Below are 21,229 nucleotides of genomic sequence, written 5' to 3'. Positions count from 1 at the left end.
GGAACAAACTGATTTCAGGTGCAACGACGACTATTTCATGTCCCCTCTGCCTGAGACCATCCAACACTTCCCGCATGCTGAGCCAATGACTCCCATCCACCGGCACCACCAGCAGCTTCCCACCAGCCGCCAAACTGAGCACGGACAGGAGCAGAGCCAGCACCGCTGTGACTTGTAGATGAGCACTGAGCACCAGGGCCATTTCTGCAGAAATCTGGTGAGTGCTGCCCAGAAAGAAAACCACTGGCAGCACTGAAGCGATAGCACCAGCTCCGCCGCGCTTTTAAGCAATCTGTGCTACAACGTAACTTTTGATCCTTCGAGGTATTTGCTGTGTGGTAAATGGATAATCATTCATTTGATAAAAGGCTGCATCATAAGCATTAATTCTAGCCAAGTCCACAGGCGGGTGGTATGTGGTGGACGCACCAGGTAACTCCCATGTGTTTCTAGTAGAGGAAGAGTAAAGGGTGTCCCAGGGAGGAGGCAGGGGTGGTTCTGGGTGGAACTGCACTTCTGGTAGCCTCCCTCTGGCTGAACCTTTTGCAGTGCAGGAGATGTGTCCCATCCACATCACGACTCGGCCTAGCAGAGGCTGCTCCCTCCCCCTGGGCACGACCCATCCCCTCTGTCTCTCCTTGAAGACCCATCTCTAGGAGGCTTATGGCCCCACAGCAGATGTGGAAGAGCTGTTTAAGATGGTTTCTAGACTGACAAGACTGATGAAGATGGAAGCATGATGCCACGGTTGTTTGCCAGGGTAGTACAGGGTCTGTAAGGACGACATCAAACTTGCTCTCCTCAAGATATCTGACAAGCTCTTTGTTGTATAGTAAGTGTGCACAGGCAGACAGAGTAATGGCAGAGATGCTTTTCATACTTTGGTATACTTTAAGAAATCTTTCCAGAAAAGATCCTTCTTCAAATACCTCCCGTGAAAAAGAATGGATACTTCTACCCACCTCTTCCTTTGTAAAGGGTATTGGGTACATTTTCATAACAAAATTCTCTGATGGTTTTATATGTATGTTTATTTCAGGTGCAACGACGACTATTTCATGTCCCCTCTGCCTGAGACCATCCAACACTTCCCACATGCTGAGCCAACAACTCCCATCCACCGGCACCACCAGCAGCTTCCCACCAGCTGCCAAACTGAGCACGGACAGGAGCAGAGCCAGCGCCGCCGTGCCTTGCAGATGAGCACTGAGCACCAGGGCCATTTCTGCAGAAATCTGGTAAGTGCTGCCCAGAAAGAATATTCCCAGCTCCACGTTTTTAGGTTATGCTTTCTTGGGATGATCTTTAGACTTATTTGCTGTGTGGTAAATGTATAATCATGAGTATGGCAAAGACAGGATAAAAGGTGTTAAAGTGCAGCCAATTTGGCAGCCAGTAATCAGAGCAGCAGCTAGACTGGGAAACATCCACCTCTTTGTACTGGAGGACACTGGGATTTAAGGAAATAAGGGATTCTTCAACAAGTGGTCTGCTCAAAAGTGCTGATTAGCAGATCATTAATTTTCCAAAAAGAATTTTTAGTATAAGAAAATTCCTCCACTCCTGCCAGTCCAAATTATTTTCTGTTTGTAAAAGATTAGAAAAATCTTAATGCTTCACATGGGAAATGGTCTGGTTTCTTTATCAGTTTTATATCTTGACATTGCAATGAAAATGGAAAATTGGCTATCAAAGTTCATTTCCCAGAAAGGCTTCTTTTTGGAAGGATGAAGTAGGGGCTGGAAGGAGGAAGGACAAAGGCATATTTTTTGCCAGATATATTTAAAACTGGATTAGCAACTCAGAAATACCATTCTAGATCAGCCTGGGAAGAGCATGCCCCAGGGCCATGAAAGCAAACAACACTAATGCATAGACAGGATTTGCAGACAATCAGCCCTAATTATGAAAATTATGGCACAGAAGTAATTTTGACCGTACAGTATTTTACTATGAAGGTTGATAGCACGTACCAGAATTTTTTTAAGGACATTTACTGACCTACTGCAGCTCTAGGTACCCCTTTTGTAGAGAAACTTTTCAGAAGGCAGTGTAAGCTGTTGCAGATGCTTAGTGCTGGCTAGCAGCTACATAAACCTCCAACAGTTTTGCAGAAAATTTTGTAAGAAATCCATGCGGTGAAAAGATAAGCCTAGACTGACAAAGCAACCAGGACATTACCTGCCGACTGATGCGTTATGACACTTGATTTCTAAAGTATGAAAGGATGGTTCTATTAACCGAAAAGATTCATTGTTTTTAAAAATCAGTTGTGACAGTAAAACAAATAGTTTCAGGTAATAATACCGATCTGGCAAATACAAGCAGCAGACCTGCCTGGTAAGACAGGGATCACCCTCACTGGTGGGTATGTGCCTCATTGGCGAGAGTGTAGTGATAAACTACTTCCACCTAGCCCAAAGAAAACAATTGTGTAAGCAAAAATGCTTAGATCCTGCTAGAAGAGTACCTGCAAGAGTGAGAGAGAATTAAAATCAACCCAGTTTTTCACCTATTTTCTATGTCTTTACAGTATACCTTACTGCATGTATAAATCCCACAAACTCATGTATACATTTATATACACACAGAGCATTTGCAAACAGCCTTTTCCCTTCAAACCTTAATATATTTTATCAAGGAAATCACTGACCTGAGATAATGGCTTTTTCTTTCCACAGTTTATACCTCCAATGAAAACTACGTTGGGCATCACTGGCATGGGGTATTCAAAAACAAAATCCATTCTTTTAAGCCAAATGGATCCATGGCTTAAGAGCTCCTTCATTGTTACTGGTTTGCGGAGAACATCTGAGGCCAGAAGTTCAAATGGTAAATAGGCAAAATTGCAAAGAAAGGATTCTGATGACTTGAATAATAAGTTTTCCACGCGCTGGATAAATGTCATGTGGTCTGAGTTGTCTGTAAATGTTCGTGGGACGTAGGAAGGGGGATCTGGACACTGGGTAGCCTGCAAATCAAAACTGCAGGGGAGTCCCCGTAAAAAGAAAACAGACGGGATAGAGAGATGCAGAGCCAGTATTTGTCCACACGGTACAACAGGATCTGTGAGAACAGCATCAAATTTACTCCCTTCAAGACATTGCATCAGATCCTTATTGTGCAGCAAACTGGTACAGGAGGAGACGTAGAGACTGGAGATGACTTGAACTTTTTCATAAAGTGCAGTAATTCTTTGAAAAAAAGGTCTTCTCTCAAAAAGATCGTTAGCAAATGAATGCATGCTTGCTCCCAGTTCTTCCCTAGTTAAAGACACCGGATACGTTTTGAGAGTGTAATATTCAGATGCCTTCACGTTCAAGTTTACTTCTGGTGCGACAACGACAATTTCATGCTCTTTCTGGCTGAGGGCCACCAGCACTGAGCGCATGCTGAGCCAGTGACTCCCATCCATTGGCACCACCAACAGCTTTCCGCCATCAGCCAAGCAAAACAGAGACAGGAAAACCAAAACCCCTGCAGAAACTAAGTAACTGTATTTACTTACATGAGCCATGTTCCTAGAAATCCAAAGTCTGTTCATCTGCCCTGACCTAACAGATTTTAAATAGACCCACAGCCCCCTGCCAGATTCTCACATTCCCCCTTAACGATCTGGCTTTTCCAGCAAAACCAGTCACCAGTAACCATTCAAGGCATTGATGAATCATTTAAGGAACGTGATAAATCAACTTGGGTTGGGCAGAACTGGGCTTGGTATCTGAGGCTCCCTTGGGATGGGTCCTTTCTGATTGATTCCCTGTGCTGATTGATGTTAGATTGAAAATAAAATCAGACTTTGCAAAAAGAAAATCCCAAGTCTTTGAATAGTGCTGGCACTTGGAAGTAACTGGGCTTGCTGAAAGCAGGTGTTAAAATGCTTTCTTGCTTTCCTTCTTTTCTTTCTTTTTGATAAGCATTTTACAGCTGTTCTGGAATGCTTGTCAAGTGTATATTTAAATCAAATTATAAAATTATGCCACTATACAGCATGATATCTGTGCAAATCCTAAGGAGGAGGCTCTGTGATTTACATACAGCTCAGCACTGGGGCCACGTACAATACCAGGTACAAATTTATTACAATAAGCAACACCGCAGCAGAGGTTTGCATCGGCGAAGGAAAACCACCAAATCCATGCTGTCATGCATGACACTTCTTTGTTCTCATCCTGACCTATCTCTCTGTGCCTCTCTTGATCATTTTCTTCTTCCAGGAGCAATAGGAAGGAAAAGCCACTCAGTTGCCCTTGTACCTAATTAAATACAGGAAAGCCTGGACAGAAGTAGGCAGTAACAGTCCTCTTGTTTCAGGACAGGAATTGATTTTAAATGGCAGGAGGTGGTGGCATTACTTCAGATGAAAAACTAGAAGTAAGATACCGTATCTGAGCGGTTAACAAGTACTTAAGATAAATTTGTCAACCCGCAGGATTATATTTTGCCGTTAGATGTAACTGTGTGACTCAGAGGCATAGTCGGAAGTCAAGAAGAAATCAGGACTGAAGAATCAGTACTTCTGCAATAAATATTGCTGCTGGACTATGATCTTTAGCCCCTGAGCAAGATGAGAGTGAGACTGAGCTTTGTCTTCAGAGGAGATGCTGATTTTAAGCTGGAGCTGCCACATGGCCTTGCCTGCAGGCAGGATTCATCCGGTTGCTTTCCCAAAGGATCTGCCTGGGTTTGTCCCTGAGGAGCCATTAAGCAGCTCCGATGGACAGACCAGATAGGAAAAAGCACTACCCTGATAAAAGTGGCCATGGGGGGGGGTTGACGGCAATTTGAAAGAGACTTTTGTGAACAAGCAAGATCTGAACACTAGCAGCTCAACAGCAATAAACAGTCCTTTCAATGGGCAGCATCAGATGAAGCACCGGGAGGAGTAAAGCAAAGCCTGAGGGCAGTTAAGGTTGGCTCTGGGGAAGATGTGCCAGGCTTGTAAAATGCAAATCTATTTTCTTGTGAAGCTTCACTCATTCATGTTCACAATGGCCTATGAATTTGGGGGAAGAGTTAGAGTGGTGATAGGCAGGAGGAATCCATTCCCTAAGACTCAGGGAAGGCTGGCAAGTGAAAAAAGTTCAAGGGAAGAATAGAGGAGAGTCTGTTTATTTTTGAGGAACGTTCACAAAGGATAAAACTTTATCCTTTCTAGGAAACAATGTGATTTAGTGCTGAAACGGCTGGGTGACACGAACTACAGATTCATCATCTGCTGAGGAGAGCTGTCTCCTCCTATATCTCTTTTTCCACTTAATCTCTGGCTTCACATGAGGCTGTTCTACTTACGGCACAAGCAAGCCAGAATATGCATCACATGCAGCAAGAAGCTAACATACATCACATGCATGCCTTTAGCAACTGCTGTTTAGACCACAGATGCCCAAGCAACTACCCATCAACATCTCCCTACCCAAACTGGATGTCTCCTAAAAATGCAGTCGAGAATCCAGCCGCCTAGTTTTTGTGATGGAAGCTGTTGTTAGACCAAAACCTTCACCACAAAATATTAGCCTTTGACTCAAAAACAAGACTGCTGTTACAGAAAAGAGTACATGATGCTATTGCGCATAACTCACCGAGTTACTTTTCTGACTGAATAAGCAGCTAATGCTCTTGAAGAAATATTCTACTGTCTCTTATGTGAGGCAAAGAATTTTTGGAAAAGCTGTTATAATTCACCTGCCCTTTTTGCATTTCCTGGGCGAGGTGGTATTTGTGTACCTGACTTCAGCTGGAATTAAACACAGCATAGCACGTGATCCGCTCACTGAACAAAATCCCCGTGTTGGGCAGACCCAAGGAAAGGAGGTGGAATCACATCATGTTCTCCTGGTCAACTACACCACTCTGTTTTTCATGTGGATTAGCTATACAGAAAGCATTAATCTAAATTATCTCTTTAGGTAAGAAATGTCCGTATCAAACACACTATTAGACCTCACCCAGATCATGCAGGTGTATGACTGCCAGAATGTTTCCCTTGTTAGACCTTTCCCAGCCAGTCACTGACCTGAGATAATGGTTTTGTCTGTCTGCAGTTTATGGCTCCGGGGAAAATCATATTGGGCATTACAGGCATGGGATAGTGAAAGAGAAAGTCAAGTCTCTTCAGCCAAATGGATCCATGACAAAACTGTGTAATTGTCATCGGCTTTTGGAGAAAGTCTGAAGCCAGGCTTTCAAATGGTGAAAAGACCATACTGCAGGTGAAAGACTCTGAAAGGCTGATCAGGAAGTTCTTCACTCTCTGAGGCAACATCATACGATCTGTATTGAATGAGAACATTCGTGGGATGTAGGGTGGTGGGTCCGGACTCTGAGCAGCATGAATGTCTATAGCACACAGTGTAGTCAATCAGGAGCTGATGGAAGGCCAGGACTTACATAAAGTTGATAAGGGGGATTCAGACTGGAACGTGGAACGTCTAATCAAAAATTCTTGTCCCTGGGAGTGAAACACATCCTGGCTAATTAAGATGTTTTGGGAACAATCTGAAGCTACTACTAGAAGTGTGATAAGAAGCACCCTCACACGAACTATCCTCATTATAATACTAAAAGTCCCACCCCTTGAGCTGGAGACCCCAGCCCAAGCAGAGACCCTCACCTTTGGGCATGTGCAGAATATTAAAGTAGTACTGTAGCTTTAAGAGTAAGAGAAGAAAATGTAGACCAATAGAAAACTGTTTTGCGTAATTCCTTATGCGTATGTATAACTAGACTGTATAAATACTGCACCTGTATGATCGAGCGGGGTGCTAGCTTTGTGGAATTACCACCCAGCACCTGGTTTTGCGCAAGACCAGAAATAAATCGATGCCTTGGCTCTGTGTGCATTTTGGGTGTTGCATACTGGGTAATGAACTCCATTTGTGAGACAACAACGGGATGCCCCACAAGAAGAAAACAGTAGGGTTAGAAAACCGCAAAGCAATTATCTGTCCACAGGGTGTCAGAGGATCTGTAAAGATGGCATCAAATTTACTTTCTTCGATGTATTTCTTCATCTCTTTGTTGTACAGTAAGGAACTGCAGCAAGCTTGAAACATGGCAGAGCTCTTTCTGAAATTACCCCAGGTATTCAAAAATCTCGGCAGGAAAGGCTCCTCGCTAAAACAGTTTGCACTAAGTGAGCGCATAAGTTCTTCCATCTCTTCCTTTTTGAAAGGTACAGGTTACGTTTTCAATTCATATATCCCCGAGGAATCTATCAGCATTTTGCTGTGCGGTGTGATGACAACTATTTCGTGCCCTCTCTTGCTCAGCTCAGCCAGCCTTCCTTCACACTCAGCCAGTGGCTGCCCTCCATCAGGATCAGCAGCAGTTTCCCAGCGGCGGCAGGACTCAGGCAGCACAAGAAGGGGAGCAGCACTGCCACCAGCACGTTGCGAGTTGGACGGACAGGAACCCATGCACAAGAGAGGCCCAGGGGCGGTTCGCAAGCTTTTATAGCTATGCTCCACCTACGCAAACACACCACTTGGCAATGCTTCCTAATGATAGCTCTGCCTTTTTGACTTGCCTCACGTTTCAGGTGTTCACAAGTTTGCACCCAACGGAAGTCATGGTAAGTGATTAATGATTATAAAAGGTTGAGATGAGGTTTGTACTTCAAAAGCGGGTTTGCATGAGCGTGAGAAAGGTGTGTCTCCTATCATACACTTCACTCGCCCAAGCTGAGACTACAGCTCAGTGCCCCAGCCTTTTCTTCTTCCCATACTAGGACCACAGCCTCATCACACTTCTTACCATCAGCAACCCAGCAACCCTTACTGACATTTACTGACAGCATGCTCTAAGGTACATGGGAATCCATGAAAGAAATGCATCCACAGAGTGGATGGACAGAAACATTGCTGGGATTACCCCACATGGTAGTACTGGGTCTATAAAGAGCGCACCAAAATTACTCATTTCCATCTCATGTTGGAGTCCTCTGTGCCACTGAAGGCTGTCAGAGTTGTCACAGAGTGTAGTAATTTGGTATTTTTTTAATAAGCTTTTTCTTTTCTAATGAAACTGAGGCAAGTAGTACAGTGAAACATAACTTATAGTAAAGATAAATATGAAAAATCAGTGTTGCAGTACCTGGGGTTTGGGTTTTGTTTTGATAACCAAAAACAGTTGGTACAATTGAGAAAAATTAGGGTTTTTTTTTCATTGATGCAAACCTGCTTTTTTTGACGATAAGCAGCCAACAGAAAATCTTTCCCCATCTCTACATATAACTTCCATCTAACCCCTCATCCTATCGGGTATAAAACTAAGTTGCAAAACAGCAGTTCACATTGTACCTCAGGTAACACAAACCAACAGCAGGTTTCTAGTTCATGAACTCATGAGTTCATGGCCCTTGTCAGTTCAGTTCATGAACTCTGTGGGGCCAGATCCTTCTCGGTTGTAAATCGCTGGGTTTTTAAACATTGGTGATAACGTCTCACCATAAAAGTTTGTAATGAGGGAGCTGGGCAGGTGCCTTTGGGATACAATTTGCTTCTCCAGGGCATTTAGGGCTCTACATCACTGGTGGAGCTTTCTTTCTCATGCAGTTTCTGCATGTTTATTTTCAAGCCTGGTGGGAAAGCTTTGACCTTATTGAGAACCTGCCCTCCAAAAAGAGCAGCCAGCTCCATCACCCGCACTGTCCCCATATTGGTAGTTTATGACACAGGATTAACTTAATGGGAATTTCCAAACGGCTCAGGAGAAGATGATGCACAGAAACAGACCTGTTGCTCATAACCTCTGAAAAGGCTGTCAAATGAACACTAGAAGAAGATGCGTTCAAGCTAGACTGACAGATGAAGAAAGTCATGTGTTTCCCATGGGGGGTATTTACAGACATCTGCTTGGGTCTTTAATTTCTGATCAGCAATCTTCCCCACTCTGACTCCATGTCCTTTTGAGCACTTGTGCTCAAACCTTTGAGCACAACCCCTTGTGAGGAACTGCTACTCCTTTTCCCTCATTCCAACATCTACAACCAGTTAGAGTGAACCAAGTGGCACTAGAGACTGTCCTGGTAAGAGGATTGATTCTGCTGCTTCCAACACAAGCACTAAACATACTTACCTGGACAAAAGGGGAGGGTATTAGGGCTTTCTTGTACACTGCTCTGTTTCAGGGGCACTCACAATTTGCAATACTTGAATATCCCTTTCCTGCTTTTGATCTGCTATAGAATATGCTGTACTTGATTCAGAGACCTGGTTGGTACCCAAAAACCTGAATGGGAATTTACAGAAGACATCCATGCCCAGAAAAGCTTAAAACCTAATTAAATAGCCTATGAAAGAAGGGGAAGATACATTTTAAAAAGGCTTTCTTTTGGGGGTTAGATATTGACAGCTTGACATAACGGGAAAGATGTAAATGAATCAATCTGGCAGATGGACGTGACAGAAGAAGAACTGATGAATAGCTAAAATCTTAAGTCCTAGAACCTTCAATGTCTATGAAAGGAGAACGGGTGTACAGAAGTATGGACGGACAGTCCATGAGACAGCTGGAAAGGGAGGACACCATGGGGCAGAGAGAGAGCAGACTATGCTTATGGATGTTCTTCAGGCTCTTTCAGACCAATATAGCCAAGTCCTCCAAGCCTGGCTTTGGTTGTAGGGACAGCTCTTATGGAGATGGACATGGCATAAGAAACTTAGATAAAATGGAAGCTACCAAGTCTGGCTCCTGTTGGAAAGGAAAGTTTGCAACTCACCAAAATTCAGGTGAGCTTCAGTTCAACAAAGCAGCTTAGCATTTGCATAAAAGTTACATGTCACTTAAATCTTCGTATCTGATAAGATTTTAGGTTTGCCAGGATATGATTTAATTTGAATGCTGGATACTAGGAAATAACATTTCTGCATCATGCAAGATTTCTCATTAGCTTTCTGTCTTTAAATACCAAGGTGTCGTCAGTTAGGTTTTGATGTAAGGAAGCTTAAGCATTTATGTTCTTGCCTTTTCAATAAAAACAAAATAAAATTTTATACCTGAGACAGTTTTTTCTTCTGATCACAGTTTATCCCTCCAATAAAAACCATGTTTGGCATCACTGGTCTCGGGAACTCAAACACAAAATCGTATCTCATTAGCCAAATAGATCCATGGCTTAGAAGGTCTGTAGCTGTCACTTTCTTTTGAAAAATCTCATATGCAAGTTCTTCAATTTGAGTGAATATAGGCTTACAGTAAACAAACTCCAGCATATGGGCCAGCATGTTCTTCACGCGTTGAGCAAATGTCATGCTATCTGAATTTTTTAGAAAGAGTCTGGGGACATAGGAAGGAGGGTTTGGACACTGGGTAGCTTCAGAATCCATACCGCAAGGAAACCCCCGCAAGAAGAAGACAGAAGGAACTGAAAGATACTCAGCAATTATCGGTCCGCACATCAGCATTGGATCTGTGAAAACCACATCAAACTCGCTCTCTCTCAAATACTGCATCATGTCTTTGTTGTGCAAAAGGCTCTCACAGTTGGTGAAAAAGAACCTGGAAATTTCTAATATGCTTTGATACATTGTAATAACAATATTCAAAACAGATTGTTCAATAAAATGAGCGTTAATGAACGACTTGAGCGCAACAGCTAAATGTTCCTCTGTGTAAGGTATTGGATATACTTTCACTGTATAATTCTGAGGCTGCTTTGGCTTCATATACAAACTTGCTGACGGTACAACCACAACAACTTCATGTCCGTTTTGCTGGAGTTTCCCCACCACAGGGTGCATGCTGAGCCAGTGACTTCCATCCTGAGGTATCACCAGGATCCTTCCACCTTCAGCAAAGATTAAAGATGATGTCAGAAGAAGAAACATCCAAGTACGTTGGTAAAAACACTGAAACAGAAGAGCCATTTCGGTGGAAGTAAACTGGAGAGTTCTGCTCTGGTGGCATCTGACACAGTCCTTTATATGAAGGTCCATGCAATCTTTAACTTTTCTGGAGGGAACTTATTGATTGCAGAAATAAATGTTTAACTTCCCAATATTGTTGTGGTTATCCTTCAATATTGTAATTGTTCATATAACAGGGAAGGAGAGCACACTGTTCTTGAAAAAAGATGTCCCCCTTTGTACTTTGTTAATTTTTAAGCTTGGAAGTATGTCAGCACATTCCTTCCTTCATGAAACTAAGAAGACCAGGGATGTCATCTTGTAGTAATACTTGTGGTTAATATCATTGACTTGATAAGTACCCAGTAAGAAAATAAGCCTGGTTTTGCTTTCAAAAGGCAACCTTTAAAATACACCCAGCAGAATGAATGGAAATTGCAACACCATTTCTTTTATGGACTCGCCTAATGGAGAACACCTAACCAGTATGTAGAAGGCTGATGTTAAATTCCCACCTCCCGGAAGCAGTCAAACCTGCATGTCTTACGAATATATCCTAGCTCCCAGGATGTACCATGCAATCCAAAATCTGAGGAGGAGAAGAACAATCCTGTTTGGCTTTTCTCCCCGTGGTACTACACAAAAAAAAGGAACTACATGATGGGTTCAGAGCAAGTGAAGGGAAAGGAGGCCAGTGTAGACCTTTTGGGACACAAAGAAGGAGCCTTGGTCTTTGGTCTCTGAAACTCTTTTTATACACTGTGAGCAAGACAAAATTTAGGAGGAGATATGATATCTTTTACTAATCCTACTGATAACACACACAGAGAAAACCCCAACAGGCAAACTAGGCTTCTGAGCTCCCCTCCCTTCAGAGATACAGGCGGCAGTGTAAGCAACGGCACACAGGTGTCTCCTGGACCTCTTCAGCTGTGAGCCCTGATGGAGCTGCAAAATCACCTTTCCTCTTCCACGTTCCTTTCTGAGCAGGAGCCCAACTTTGATGAGAAGAGAGATCCTCTCTTGATTAAATTAGCCAGGAACTTGGTAGTTGGACCTGTGGGTTTGAATCCACTCACAGGGAGGCATGAGCTATCCCTAGAGTTTCCTGAGGGAGGATCTGATTGCTGGGCTGATATAAAAAAAACTAGGTGGTAATACCCCAGCTTGGGTTTCCCAAGAAAGCACTACCAGGGTGGTGTGACCCCTTGTTTGCTGGCATTCACTGCTGTCCTCTGGGAGTGTGCAGTGAACTGAGGCCCTCAGGGCTTTGCTGCAGGAATGTTTTGTCTTTATGCAAGTAAAAGCAATGCCACACCAAAAGTCTTTTGGATGGTGCTAAGGAAGAGGTCCTTGTGAAGAAAAGAGCTGATGCAAAACTATCAGCAGCACAAAGTTTTTCCTCTTCCTTCGTCTTCTAAGTGGTGGTGGGATTCCCAGCACCTTCAGTATGGAGAAATAAACCCTTACAGCAATGGGGTTTGTCTCAGTAGACACCCAAAGGGTGCTAGCACTGCTCTGCGTAGCTTCACGCTGTCACGCTGACATGGAGGAACCAGCTTTAGACATGGAGAATAGATTTCTAGAGATGGCCAAATATGGGGGAGTGAGAGGCAGGAGGCAGTTTCGAAAGGCACAGACTGAAAGTGTGAGACTGAACAGATTTACAAATAATTCTGATTGAATGCTGGAGATTCGGAGATAAAGAGCGTATTGCAAGTGCTGTGATAAGAAGTGACCAAACCCATTTGGAACTTGCTGTTTGGTGTGGTTTTTTTCTCTGCACTTGGATATGACCTTCAACAGCAAAATTAGTTGGCTGTAAACAGCCAATACAAAGTTAATCTTCCAGTCTCTATATGAGCACAAGTCTCTTGCTAGTATGGCTACACTTTCTTATGGACTCAAAAGACTACCTATTTTTTGTACCAGATCGTCAGAGAAAACAAATGTGGAAAATGTGAGGCAGCAACAGGAAGGACAGAATTAAAAAAAAGATAAATTAGAGGTAAACAGAGAACAGACAAAGAAAGGATGAAGTTCTTAGGTTAGCACAGAATTAGCTGAGGTCTAAGCTGGGTAATTATTATTCAGAAAATTAACAGACTGGCTCATTTTTTCAAAATAACATGGTAGATTTACACGTGTTTGTTGTTCATTACCCGGTAGCAAAGGGCACCTAGACCCTTCACCCTTTCAGGTTTGAAGGGCGTGGTGCTCGTTACCATCTCCTGTTTTATGTGCAGTTGAGCACCACAGAGTAGTTTGAGGAACAGATGCCTCAAAGAGCGAGAGCCATGTGTGAGCTCCTCACATCTGGGAGGAAATCAGTATCCCCACTGGATACTGAAGGGCAGATATTTTATGTTAAACAAAGCTCAAGCTTGGGTGACTCAAGACTGCAGATTTATTCTCCTCCCAGGAGTATCTCTCACCATAAGGCTCATGTGGGTTCCTCCAGGATGTCCCTTTGAGCTGGCAAGGAGCATTGCTGTGATGGAGCAGTGCTGCACTGGCATGCAAGCAGCTCTGAGGAGTTGAGACTGCTTGGCCCTTGAGTCACAACCATGTTGAGGGGTTTGGGTGCAGGTGTGCTTACCCCTCACCCTATGATTGCTTCAGCTGGAAAAGGTACTAAAACTCTCTCAAACTGCTTATCTCTGAGTTGGTCTGGTTGTGATGTGGATTTCTTCTAACCTGAGCAGCAAACAGTGAGTGCCACTAAGGGAAGAGGATAGCAAATGGATACCTCAGCCGCTACTTGTTACATGAGCAGCACTAAAACTAGAACTAAAACCAAATGTTTATTGAGGCAGCCTGGAAGTGTTGGTTTCATCTACTGCATTTGTTTTCCTATCGTTAGATGAGATTGCTCACCCCCTTATGCTCTGGGTCTTGCAAACAGGAACAGGTAGCTCAAATGCACAGGTAATGATGTAATTTAATTTCCGAGGTTTTTGGATGATGGGCCAGGCTTATACGTGGAGGAATTATTGTGTAATTGAACCCACTTTTTTTTTTTTTTTGTGATGCTAAACAGTGTCAGGCAAAAGGATTACGGTAAAATGCAGGTTGGTAGCTGCTAACATGAACCTGCCTGATTCCCCCTTTACATTTTACACAGCTATGGAGATACACTGGCATTCACCTGCACAGGATAAGATAATACGTAGTTTGGCTAGCTGAATTCAGAGGAAAAACAACCCATAAAACTGGTGATATGTTGACTGCAAGTTGGAAAGTAATCTTACTCTAAGTCTTTGCAGTATCAAGAAGCAGAAGGCAGCTAAGCAAATCACGGAACACAGATCATTTCTAGGGCAACCCTTTCCTAAGCAGTGAATAGAAATCATATGCAAACAATAGTATGTGATCCTAAAATTAATGACTGTATCCTGATAGAAAGAAAGGTGACATTTAAGGCTGCCCAGGTAACTGTAATTGGAACATTTCCTAGCTTTTGTAGGGAGATGTGTTTGATATCTGTAAATACAATACTCTTATAACCTTTCTAGATTTCTGTGCATAGACTTTTTTCAAATATGGTACCTTTAGACTCACATTAGAGAAGGTGTTTTAATTTAACCAGAAGACAAACTTCCTGTGGAAAGGGAAACTAAGGCAGTAGTTCCATTTGATATGAGGGAATTTCTGTTGAAAGAACTATGTTTTACAGCTTCCTTCAATGTGTCTTCTTCAAAATATGGGAGGCACAGGGATGTGGACAAAAGCAAACTGAAGAGGACAGTGAGATGGACTGTTCGATTAGCGCAGCCGTTTCAGGTTGATGCATACTGTGCACTGAAGATGTACAATGCATGACAGTTAAACTTGCTTTTTCAAAAGTGGTGCTGCTTTTACTTGCCTGATGTTGTGTATTTTGCCATGAATATTATTGTCAGCTTTAGAGGTGCTCAACATCCTTTACAAAGGCATAATACACAGATGCTGACGTGGTATCGAGCTGCTGAGAACTGCCCCTAGGTTCATCAATACCTTGAATATTGCATGAAAAAAGCGACCTTAGTATTTGGTTCATGAACAGAGTGACAACTACTGCTTCAGTGCTGAAAATTAAGAGTTCCCCTATAGCTGTACTAATCCTAGCTACCCATGTTAGCAAATTAACAGTACCCGCAGATATGACAGGATCCCTTCTGAGGTCACACGAAGTGACGTTTGGGTTGTGCAGGCTTTTGAAAAGTGTGTCTCTGTGTACCAGGTATGTGTGTGCGCTTTGGTACCGCTTACTGTATTCCTTGGCTTCTTGCCAAAGTCTTTGAATTCCACTTTAATTGCCTATTTCAAAGGACCAGTTAGAAATGTCTCCTTATCAGAGCTTCCCAAATGCTGCTGGCTCTGGCAGGAGGGTTTCAGAACAGGACCTGTTTTCTTAATCCTTGTGCTGGAGGGACAAACCACAAGGTCTTTATTCAGTTACACTTCTCCTTTACTTGAGTAACTACCTACTTGAGTCTGGGGTTATTTTAATGTTTTAGGTTAACCAGTTGTTTAAATAAGTAATAGGTGCTTTAGGTTAAAAAAAGTAATAGGTGTTTTATGTCAAAAAAAACAGGAACAACTTGGAAAGGTTGCTATAGCTTACATTTCTGAACTTTGCTTTGATCAAATCAGATGAACTTTGTTTTTAGGAGCTGCCCAAAAAAGCAACTTTGCATTAACTTTGGCTAAAGATGAGATATTAATCAAAGTATCTCAGGGCTCACAGTCTGAGTTCATTTGCAATGTGCCCCTAATGAGGGACCACTTACCATGCCAGCCTTCAGGAACTTCTGGAGTCATTAGAGGATGACGCTGGCACAGGAGCAGCGTCTGTTAATGAATATGTAATTGGTACTGAGATGGATGGCTATACGAAGTGCAGGGCAAGAGGAAATCCAGCCTGAGGCAGCCAGTGCGGTTATCTTAGTCAATGAAAAAGTGCAGCTTGTTTTCCCCCAGGCCCAGTCGTGTGGTCGCATGTTCTCCCATTCTGAGACTGCAGTCTGTGGACAATGCTTACGGCTCAGGAAGGTCAGGGAACTTGGGATTTAATTCCCAGCTCTGTGCTGGATGGACTATATGCCCAGTTCTGCAAAAGCACAAGCTCCTCAGCACCCTGATGCCTTCAGCTCCAGAGCAGGTACTCCACGGGACCATGTGAGAGACGGCACAAAGGAGCCCTCTTCTGGAATGCAGCCACAATGCCCGCTTTTTCTGCCTGTGGAAAACTATGGAAAGTGGTGTAACAGAAAGGTCTGTGGCTTAAGCTCCTCATCTGAGAAAAGAAACCGCATTTTAAATCTCTTGTTCTCTCTCCCTTTCCTAGTCGTCCTAACTCTTTGTTTTCTTTTCTGTTGAGCGATGGGGCTACCAGGTTTCAGAGAACTATCTATTCTTATCCTATGAGTATATTTCTGAACAGTAATGATCAACCCAGGGCTTACTACTGTGGATGGATAGGTAGATCTTTTTTTCCTATATGACTCACTTCACATTTGTTTACACTCTACTGCATTATTGCCTTGTTGCTGGGCACTGGTCAAAGTGAAATAGGAGAAATTCCTCTGCTGCCTGTAGAAAATGTAGCTAGAAAAGCCAGACTGAAGACAGGAGGAACACACGAGGTTTTTCAAGGGTTTTTCATACGATTTCCACCAAACGACAAGTGTCAGTGTGAAGACGGGACACGCCATTCTGCCAAGACGGGCAGGATGGTTCTACCCCTGTAGCAAGCTACAAACTGTTTGTAGCTCTGAGACCTTCAAGATATAAAAGTAAAGACTTATGTCATGCAACCAGCAAGAATTTGCCTCTTAAATCTCACACTATGAAGTGCCACTCTCTTGAGCCTAATGCGAGAGAATGCCTTATTTATAATACTATTCCAATATTCTAATTTATAATATTACTCTTTATTTGCCTTATTCTTTATTGAATTCAGTGGACACTGCATAAACCCGTCAAAGAGTATAAAAGAAATCTGAAAGAAGAAAGAAAAAAACCTTCAGCTCAAAGATACTGTATTGCAATTGTGCAGTGATATTGTGTGACCACAATTCAGAAGTGAGGGAATAATTACAAAGGAAAGATGTTTGTGTCCTGTCTTGTGCCTGGAAAGAAATGCCTACTGCTATTAATTGTTTTAGAGACTATATGGTAACTATAAAAATAGATTTAAATTTCTAGATTAGCTTTAAAAACCCTGCAGAATGATTCTGGTAAAAGCAAATGTGAAGAAATAGGTATGAAAACTTATGTGAGGTTGCGTACAAGTGCCTTTCACCAAATACACTATTTTAGATCAATTCTTCCCATTTCAACATGACATTTATGTTTCACCATGATCTACAAACAGAAATAACTTAACGTAGACAGCCAGTTTGGAAAACAGATGTCATGAAAACACAACCAAAGCAAATTAAATTACTCTGCTGAGCCTAGAGTTAAAAACAAAAGACAACTCTCAGAGCATGGTCTTTGGGTTTTTGGGCAGGTGAAAGAAATATATGTCAGACTCCATGAAGATTAAATCAAAACTGCATCTGGTTGGTGAATAATATACATTCACTGAGGACAGTAATTTGTAGCTGGCAGATGAAGTCCATTTTTTGTTGGACTTCTTAGAAAATACTCATTAATTCAAATAAGTCGTCTGCCTCCATGAAGGTAATTTGATTTCAGCCTGTGGAAAACAACTGTCAAAACATGGTTGTATTAAGTTATCACCAGAAATTAAAAAATCCAATAGCACTAAACGTCCAGAAACTATGTAATCACATTTCATTGGAAAATGTATAATTTGGAGGAAAAATAACATACCTTAGACAGTGGTTTCCTCTGAGCACAGTTTATACCTCCAATAAAGACCATATTGGGCATCACTGGTCTGACGTACTCAAACACAAAGTCAAATCTCAGAAGCCAAACGGAAGCAGAGTTCAGGAGGTCTAGCAGGGATACATCTCTCTGAAGAACTTCAGAGGAAAACTTTATTGCGTCTTCATAGAAACCGTTACAGTACACAAGCTCCAGGAGGGCAACCAGTGCATTTTCCACTCTCTGGAAAAAGGTCATGCGGTCTGAGTTGAAGGTAAATAGCCTCGGGGTGTAGGACAGAGGGCTTGGGCACTGCGGTGCTTCATAGTGTAAGTTGCAAGGAAATCCTCTCATGAAGAACACAAACGGAAGAGAAAGATAATTAGCAAGTGTCGCTCCGCACATAAAAATAGGGTCTGTTAGGACAGCATCAAAGCCACTTTGATTCAAGTACTGCAGGGTCTCCTTGCTGCTGAACAAGTTCCTGCACTGAACAAAGAATGTACGGAAAACGTGCACTGAGTTGTTGTACAGCGCTAGAGCGTTCAGCGGGAAAGGCAGGTCCTTCAGGTGAGTGGCAACGTACTCATGAAAGGCATTATCCAGCTCTTCTATTGTGTAAGACACTGGGTATGTTTTCACCGTGTATGCTGGTGTTGTCTTCATCTGCCAGCTTACTTCTGGTATAACCACCACCACTTCGTGTCCTCTCTCGGTGAGCTTTTCAACCACTTGCCGCATGCTAAGCCAGTGGCTTCCATCCATGGGCACCACCAGGAGTTTCCCTCCATCTGAGAGGCCAGGAAGGAGGAGGATAAAAATCCAGGCACAGCAAAGCTGCAGAGTCATGTTCCTGCGGTCAGAATATGGACTGTGAAAGAGTCTTCTTCAGGCAGTAGCTTGAAGATGCTTTTGAAGGAAGCCGACAGGTTTATCTGTTGACTTGTGCTGCTTTGTCATAATCTTCTAGTTAATGATTCACTGCTTTGGGTTGTGGGTTGGTTTAGGGTTTTTTTTTTCATTACTTGTAAAGCCAAATGCAGTGACCCTTTTCTGTGCTGAGTCATTGGGGTTCCTCAGTGTTCAACAGAGAACTAGCTCCTCAGCATGCTAGTCCTTTCAGAGGACTTCTCTCTTGATTGTTGATGTGTCCTGTCTTACCCCTTGGCCAGGGCCAGGGAAGGCAAGTCTGGTGTGAACAACTCCAACACCACAGTAACAAATGAAAACAGCCTCAACAAACTTCATTGTGGCTAGTACAAAATCAAAATAAAAAAAATTTTTTTTTTTTTTGCTATAACAAATTTCATGGATGTTCAGATAATTTGTCTGAGGACAGAAGAGGAGACCCTCAGGATAAGGGGAAAGGGCAGGAAAGAGCCAACTTTCCTGAGCTAGCAAGAATCTCAACAGTCTACAATGACACTAAGAAGAGACACTGAGAGAGGCTGACCTGGCAGCTGAGGCAGAGATCTGTGAAGCTGAAGCCCGGGTTCTTGCTTCAGAGCAGTAATGCAGTTTTTTCACAGCCTACGAGATGGCCCTCAGGCAGTTGAAAACTCCTCACCACTTGCCTATACATCAAGTAGAGGCCAGATATAAGACATGTACTAAATGTGTTTTAACGACTACTACTCCCTGTATGGCTTGGACCGTTCAGCAGAGACTCAGGTGTGAGCCCAGGAATCAGACCAGACTTAACAGAGCAGCTTCAGCTCAAGTGTGGGTTTGCAAGAGCCATCAGCTTCACAGCATTGCTTTCGATGTTACCAATGCCGAAACGATTAGATGCCTAAATAGCACCGTGATGTGGAAAAATAATTAAACTTTGGATGTTTAGAGCCATGCGGCCTCTGTCCCTCAGGCGCACAACTGAGATACAGAAACAATATTTCTCTCACTTCCGTACCATGGTCAATGCAATGAAATTAATTACATATTGTTTTCTTCATGTTTTCCCGTCAGTCTTTTTATTTCTTTTTCCCAAAAGTTACAATGCCTGTAACTTTCTCCTTGTGTAGGGAAACTACTGAATGAGTGGCAGAAAGCAGTTCTCTTTCAGGCACTTGATAACTTTTCAGAACACAAAATATTAGAGCTTCAGCGTAGGGGGAGAAGCTCTGAGGTAAAAGTGAAAAAAAAACCTCTCAGAATCCTTTATGTTATTATCAGGAAAAAAAGATTAATAATAACTAAAACATGCTGTTATTTCCAGATTTATATAAAACACACTTAAAAATGATCACTGGGAACATGACCACTTTAGTAAACAGCATTTTCTCACGAAAAGGTTGATTTGGTTTTTTTTTTTAAGTGTGGTTTTTTTTGTCACCCTCTATTTGCTGAAGAGGAGTAAGCAGAGAGCTGGTAGGGAAATGTCCTGCCATCCCCTCCCCTCCCTTCTGCAGCAGGATGAATTTGCCATCCAAACCTCGCAGCACACTTAATGTGAAGAGAGTTGGCACGAAGGCAAGGGCAGGACGGGTGAAGTTAATCAGTACCTTAGAGGCGTTTCCGAGTGTTTGAGAGTTTGCCAGCGACTCCCTCAGTTAGCTTGGTTATCTGGCAGGGGTTTCTTGATGAGTTAAATTTTGCTGGGTTCAAGGGAGTGTGAGATAAGAGGTGCTCGTATCCTTCACATGTTACCTCTCACACGTGGTCATCCATGCAAGAAGACAGTGGGAACTTTGAATTTGGGTAAGAAGCCGCGTAGCTGGGGAATGCCAGGGGAGGAATGGACAACCTCAAGAGAGAAGGGCTGTGCTGGAGGGCTGTAGCGGGAGGGAGGGATGTTGGGTCGGCACGGCTGCTGCCTGTGGCTCTGTGGCCCCACTGGCACGATGCGTGTGATCACAGCGGACCGTAGTGAGCCTCAACACTGGCAGCAAGAGAGGTGCCAGCTGGGTCATTCTAGGCTTGGTGGCAGCTGTGAACACCTGCTTGTTTCAAAGAGGGAGCTGGTCTTCTCTGATTATTGGCCAGGCTCATCTGTATTTGCAATCCCAATGCCGATACGAGCCCTGGCCTACACCTGATGGGGCCATGCGAGGCCTAGGAGGGAACTGGACCAGGAGGGGTGGGTGGAGAGGAAGCCCCAGCCTCCATGTGGGCTCCCCCTTGCAGCAGAAGCCTTTGTGCTACGAGGCTGGTACGCTGAGCTTCATCCCCGGCTACGTTTTTCAGAAGGCTTCCGCAGGGCCTGTCCCTGGCGGGGGGCCGAGAGGTTTGGGTGATGGCGGAGAGGCGTTGCGCTCCTCCCCTGCCAGGTCCACCGCCCAGCAGAAGCAGGGCCGGGGCAGGCCGGGCCTCCTCCAGGCCCTCAGGCTGCCGAGGCAGCGCAGGCCCCGCGGTCTCCATGGCAACACTGGCCCCCTCACCCCCGCGACAGGCACCCCTGTCACCAGCAGGCTGCCTCCCAGCATGCACCGCGGCCGGCAGGAAACTACAGCCCCCAGAAGGCCTTGCGGGGAGGCCCGCCCTCCCAGCGGGCAGCGCGGCTCCCCCCGCCACACTACGACTCCCAGCAGGCTGTGCGCGCCCGCCCGCCCCGGGGCCGCGTTCTT

General features: G+C 43.7%; 2 protein-coding genes across 2 annotated transcripts in view; both read right to left on the bottom strand.

Moving 5' to 3' along the window:
• LOC142414647 (UDP-glucuronosyltransferase 1A6-like) overlaps positions 1-18,544 on the bottom strand; it is a 40,042-nt gene extending 21,498 nt beyond the window's left edge. Inside the window, exon 1 of the mRNA XM_075512103.1 lies at positions 17,670-18,544. Coding sequence (XP_075368218.1) covers positions 17,670-18,515 — 846 coding nt within the window. The 5' untranslated portion in view covers positions 18,516-18,544. The remainder of the gene's footprint in view (positions 1-17,669) is intronic.
• On the bottom strand, positions 7,869-16,543 carry LOC142414365 (UDP-glucuronosyltransferase 1A6-like). Its single transcript, XM_075511493.1, has 5 exons — positions 16,497-16,543; positions 13,010-13,163; positions 11,363-11,482; positions 9,999-10,850; positions 7,869-7,892 (listed from the first exon to the last, which is right to left on the bottom strand). The coding sequence occupies exons 1-5, from the start codon at positions 16,541-16,543 to the stop codon at positions 7,869-7,871; spliced, it is 1,197 nt and encodes a 398-aa protein (XP_075367608.1).
• Positions 18,545-21,229: the final 2,685 nt, after the last annotated feature.

This window comes from Mycteria americana, chromosome 9 (assembly GCF_035582795.1).
Source record: "Mycteria americana isolate JAX WOST 10 ecotype Jacksonville Zoo and Gardens chromosome 9, USCA_MyAme_1.0, whole genome shotgun sequence".
NCBI lineage: Eukaryota > Metazoa > Chordata > Aves > Ciconiiformes > Ciconiidae > Mycteria > Mycteria americana.
This window is presented reverse-complemented; position numbering and strand designations above follow the sequence as displayed.

Bases quoted from the DNA above. Each gene is read 5' to 3' on its own strand.
- LOC142414365 (XM_075511493.1), bottom strand. From the start codon at position 16,543: ATGGCGTGTCCCGTCTTCACACTGACACTTGTCGTTTGGTGGAAATC. The intron at 11,483-13,009 runs GTAATGAACAAC...TTTTTTGTGTAG, and splicing joins TAGGTGCCCTTTGCTACCGG to TACCACGGGGAGAAAAGCCA. The intron at 10,851-11,362 runs GTGGGAATTTAA...CTTCTGTTTCAG, and splicing joins GGTTTGACTGCTTCCGGGAG to TGTTTTTACCAACGTACTTG.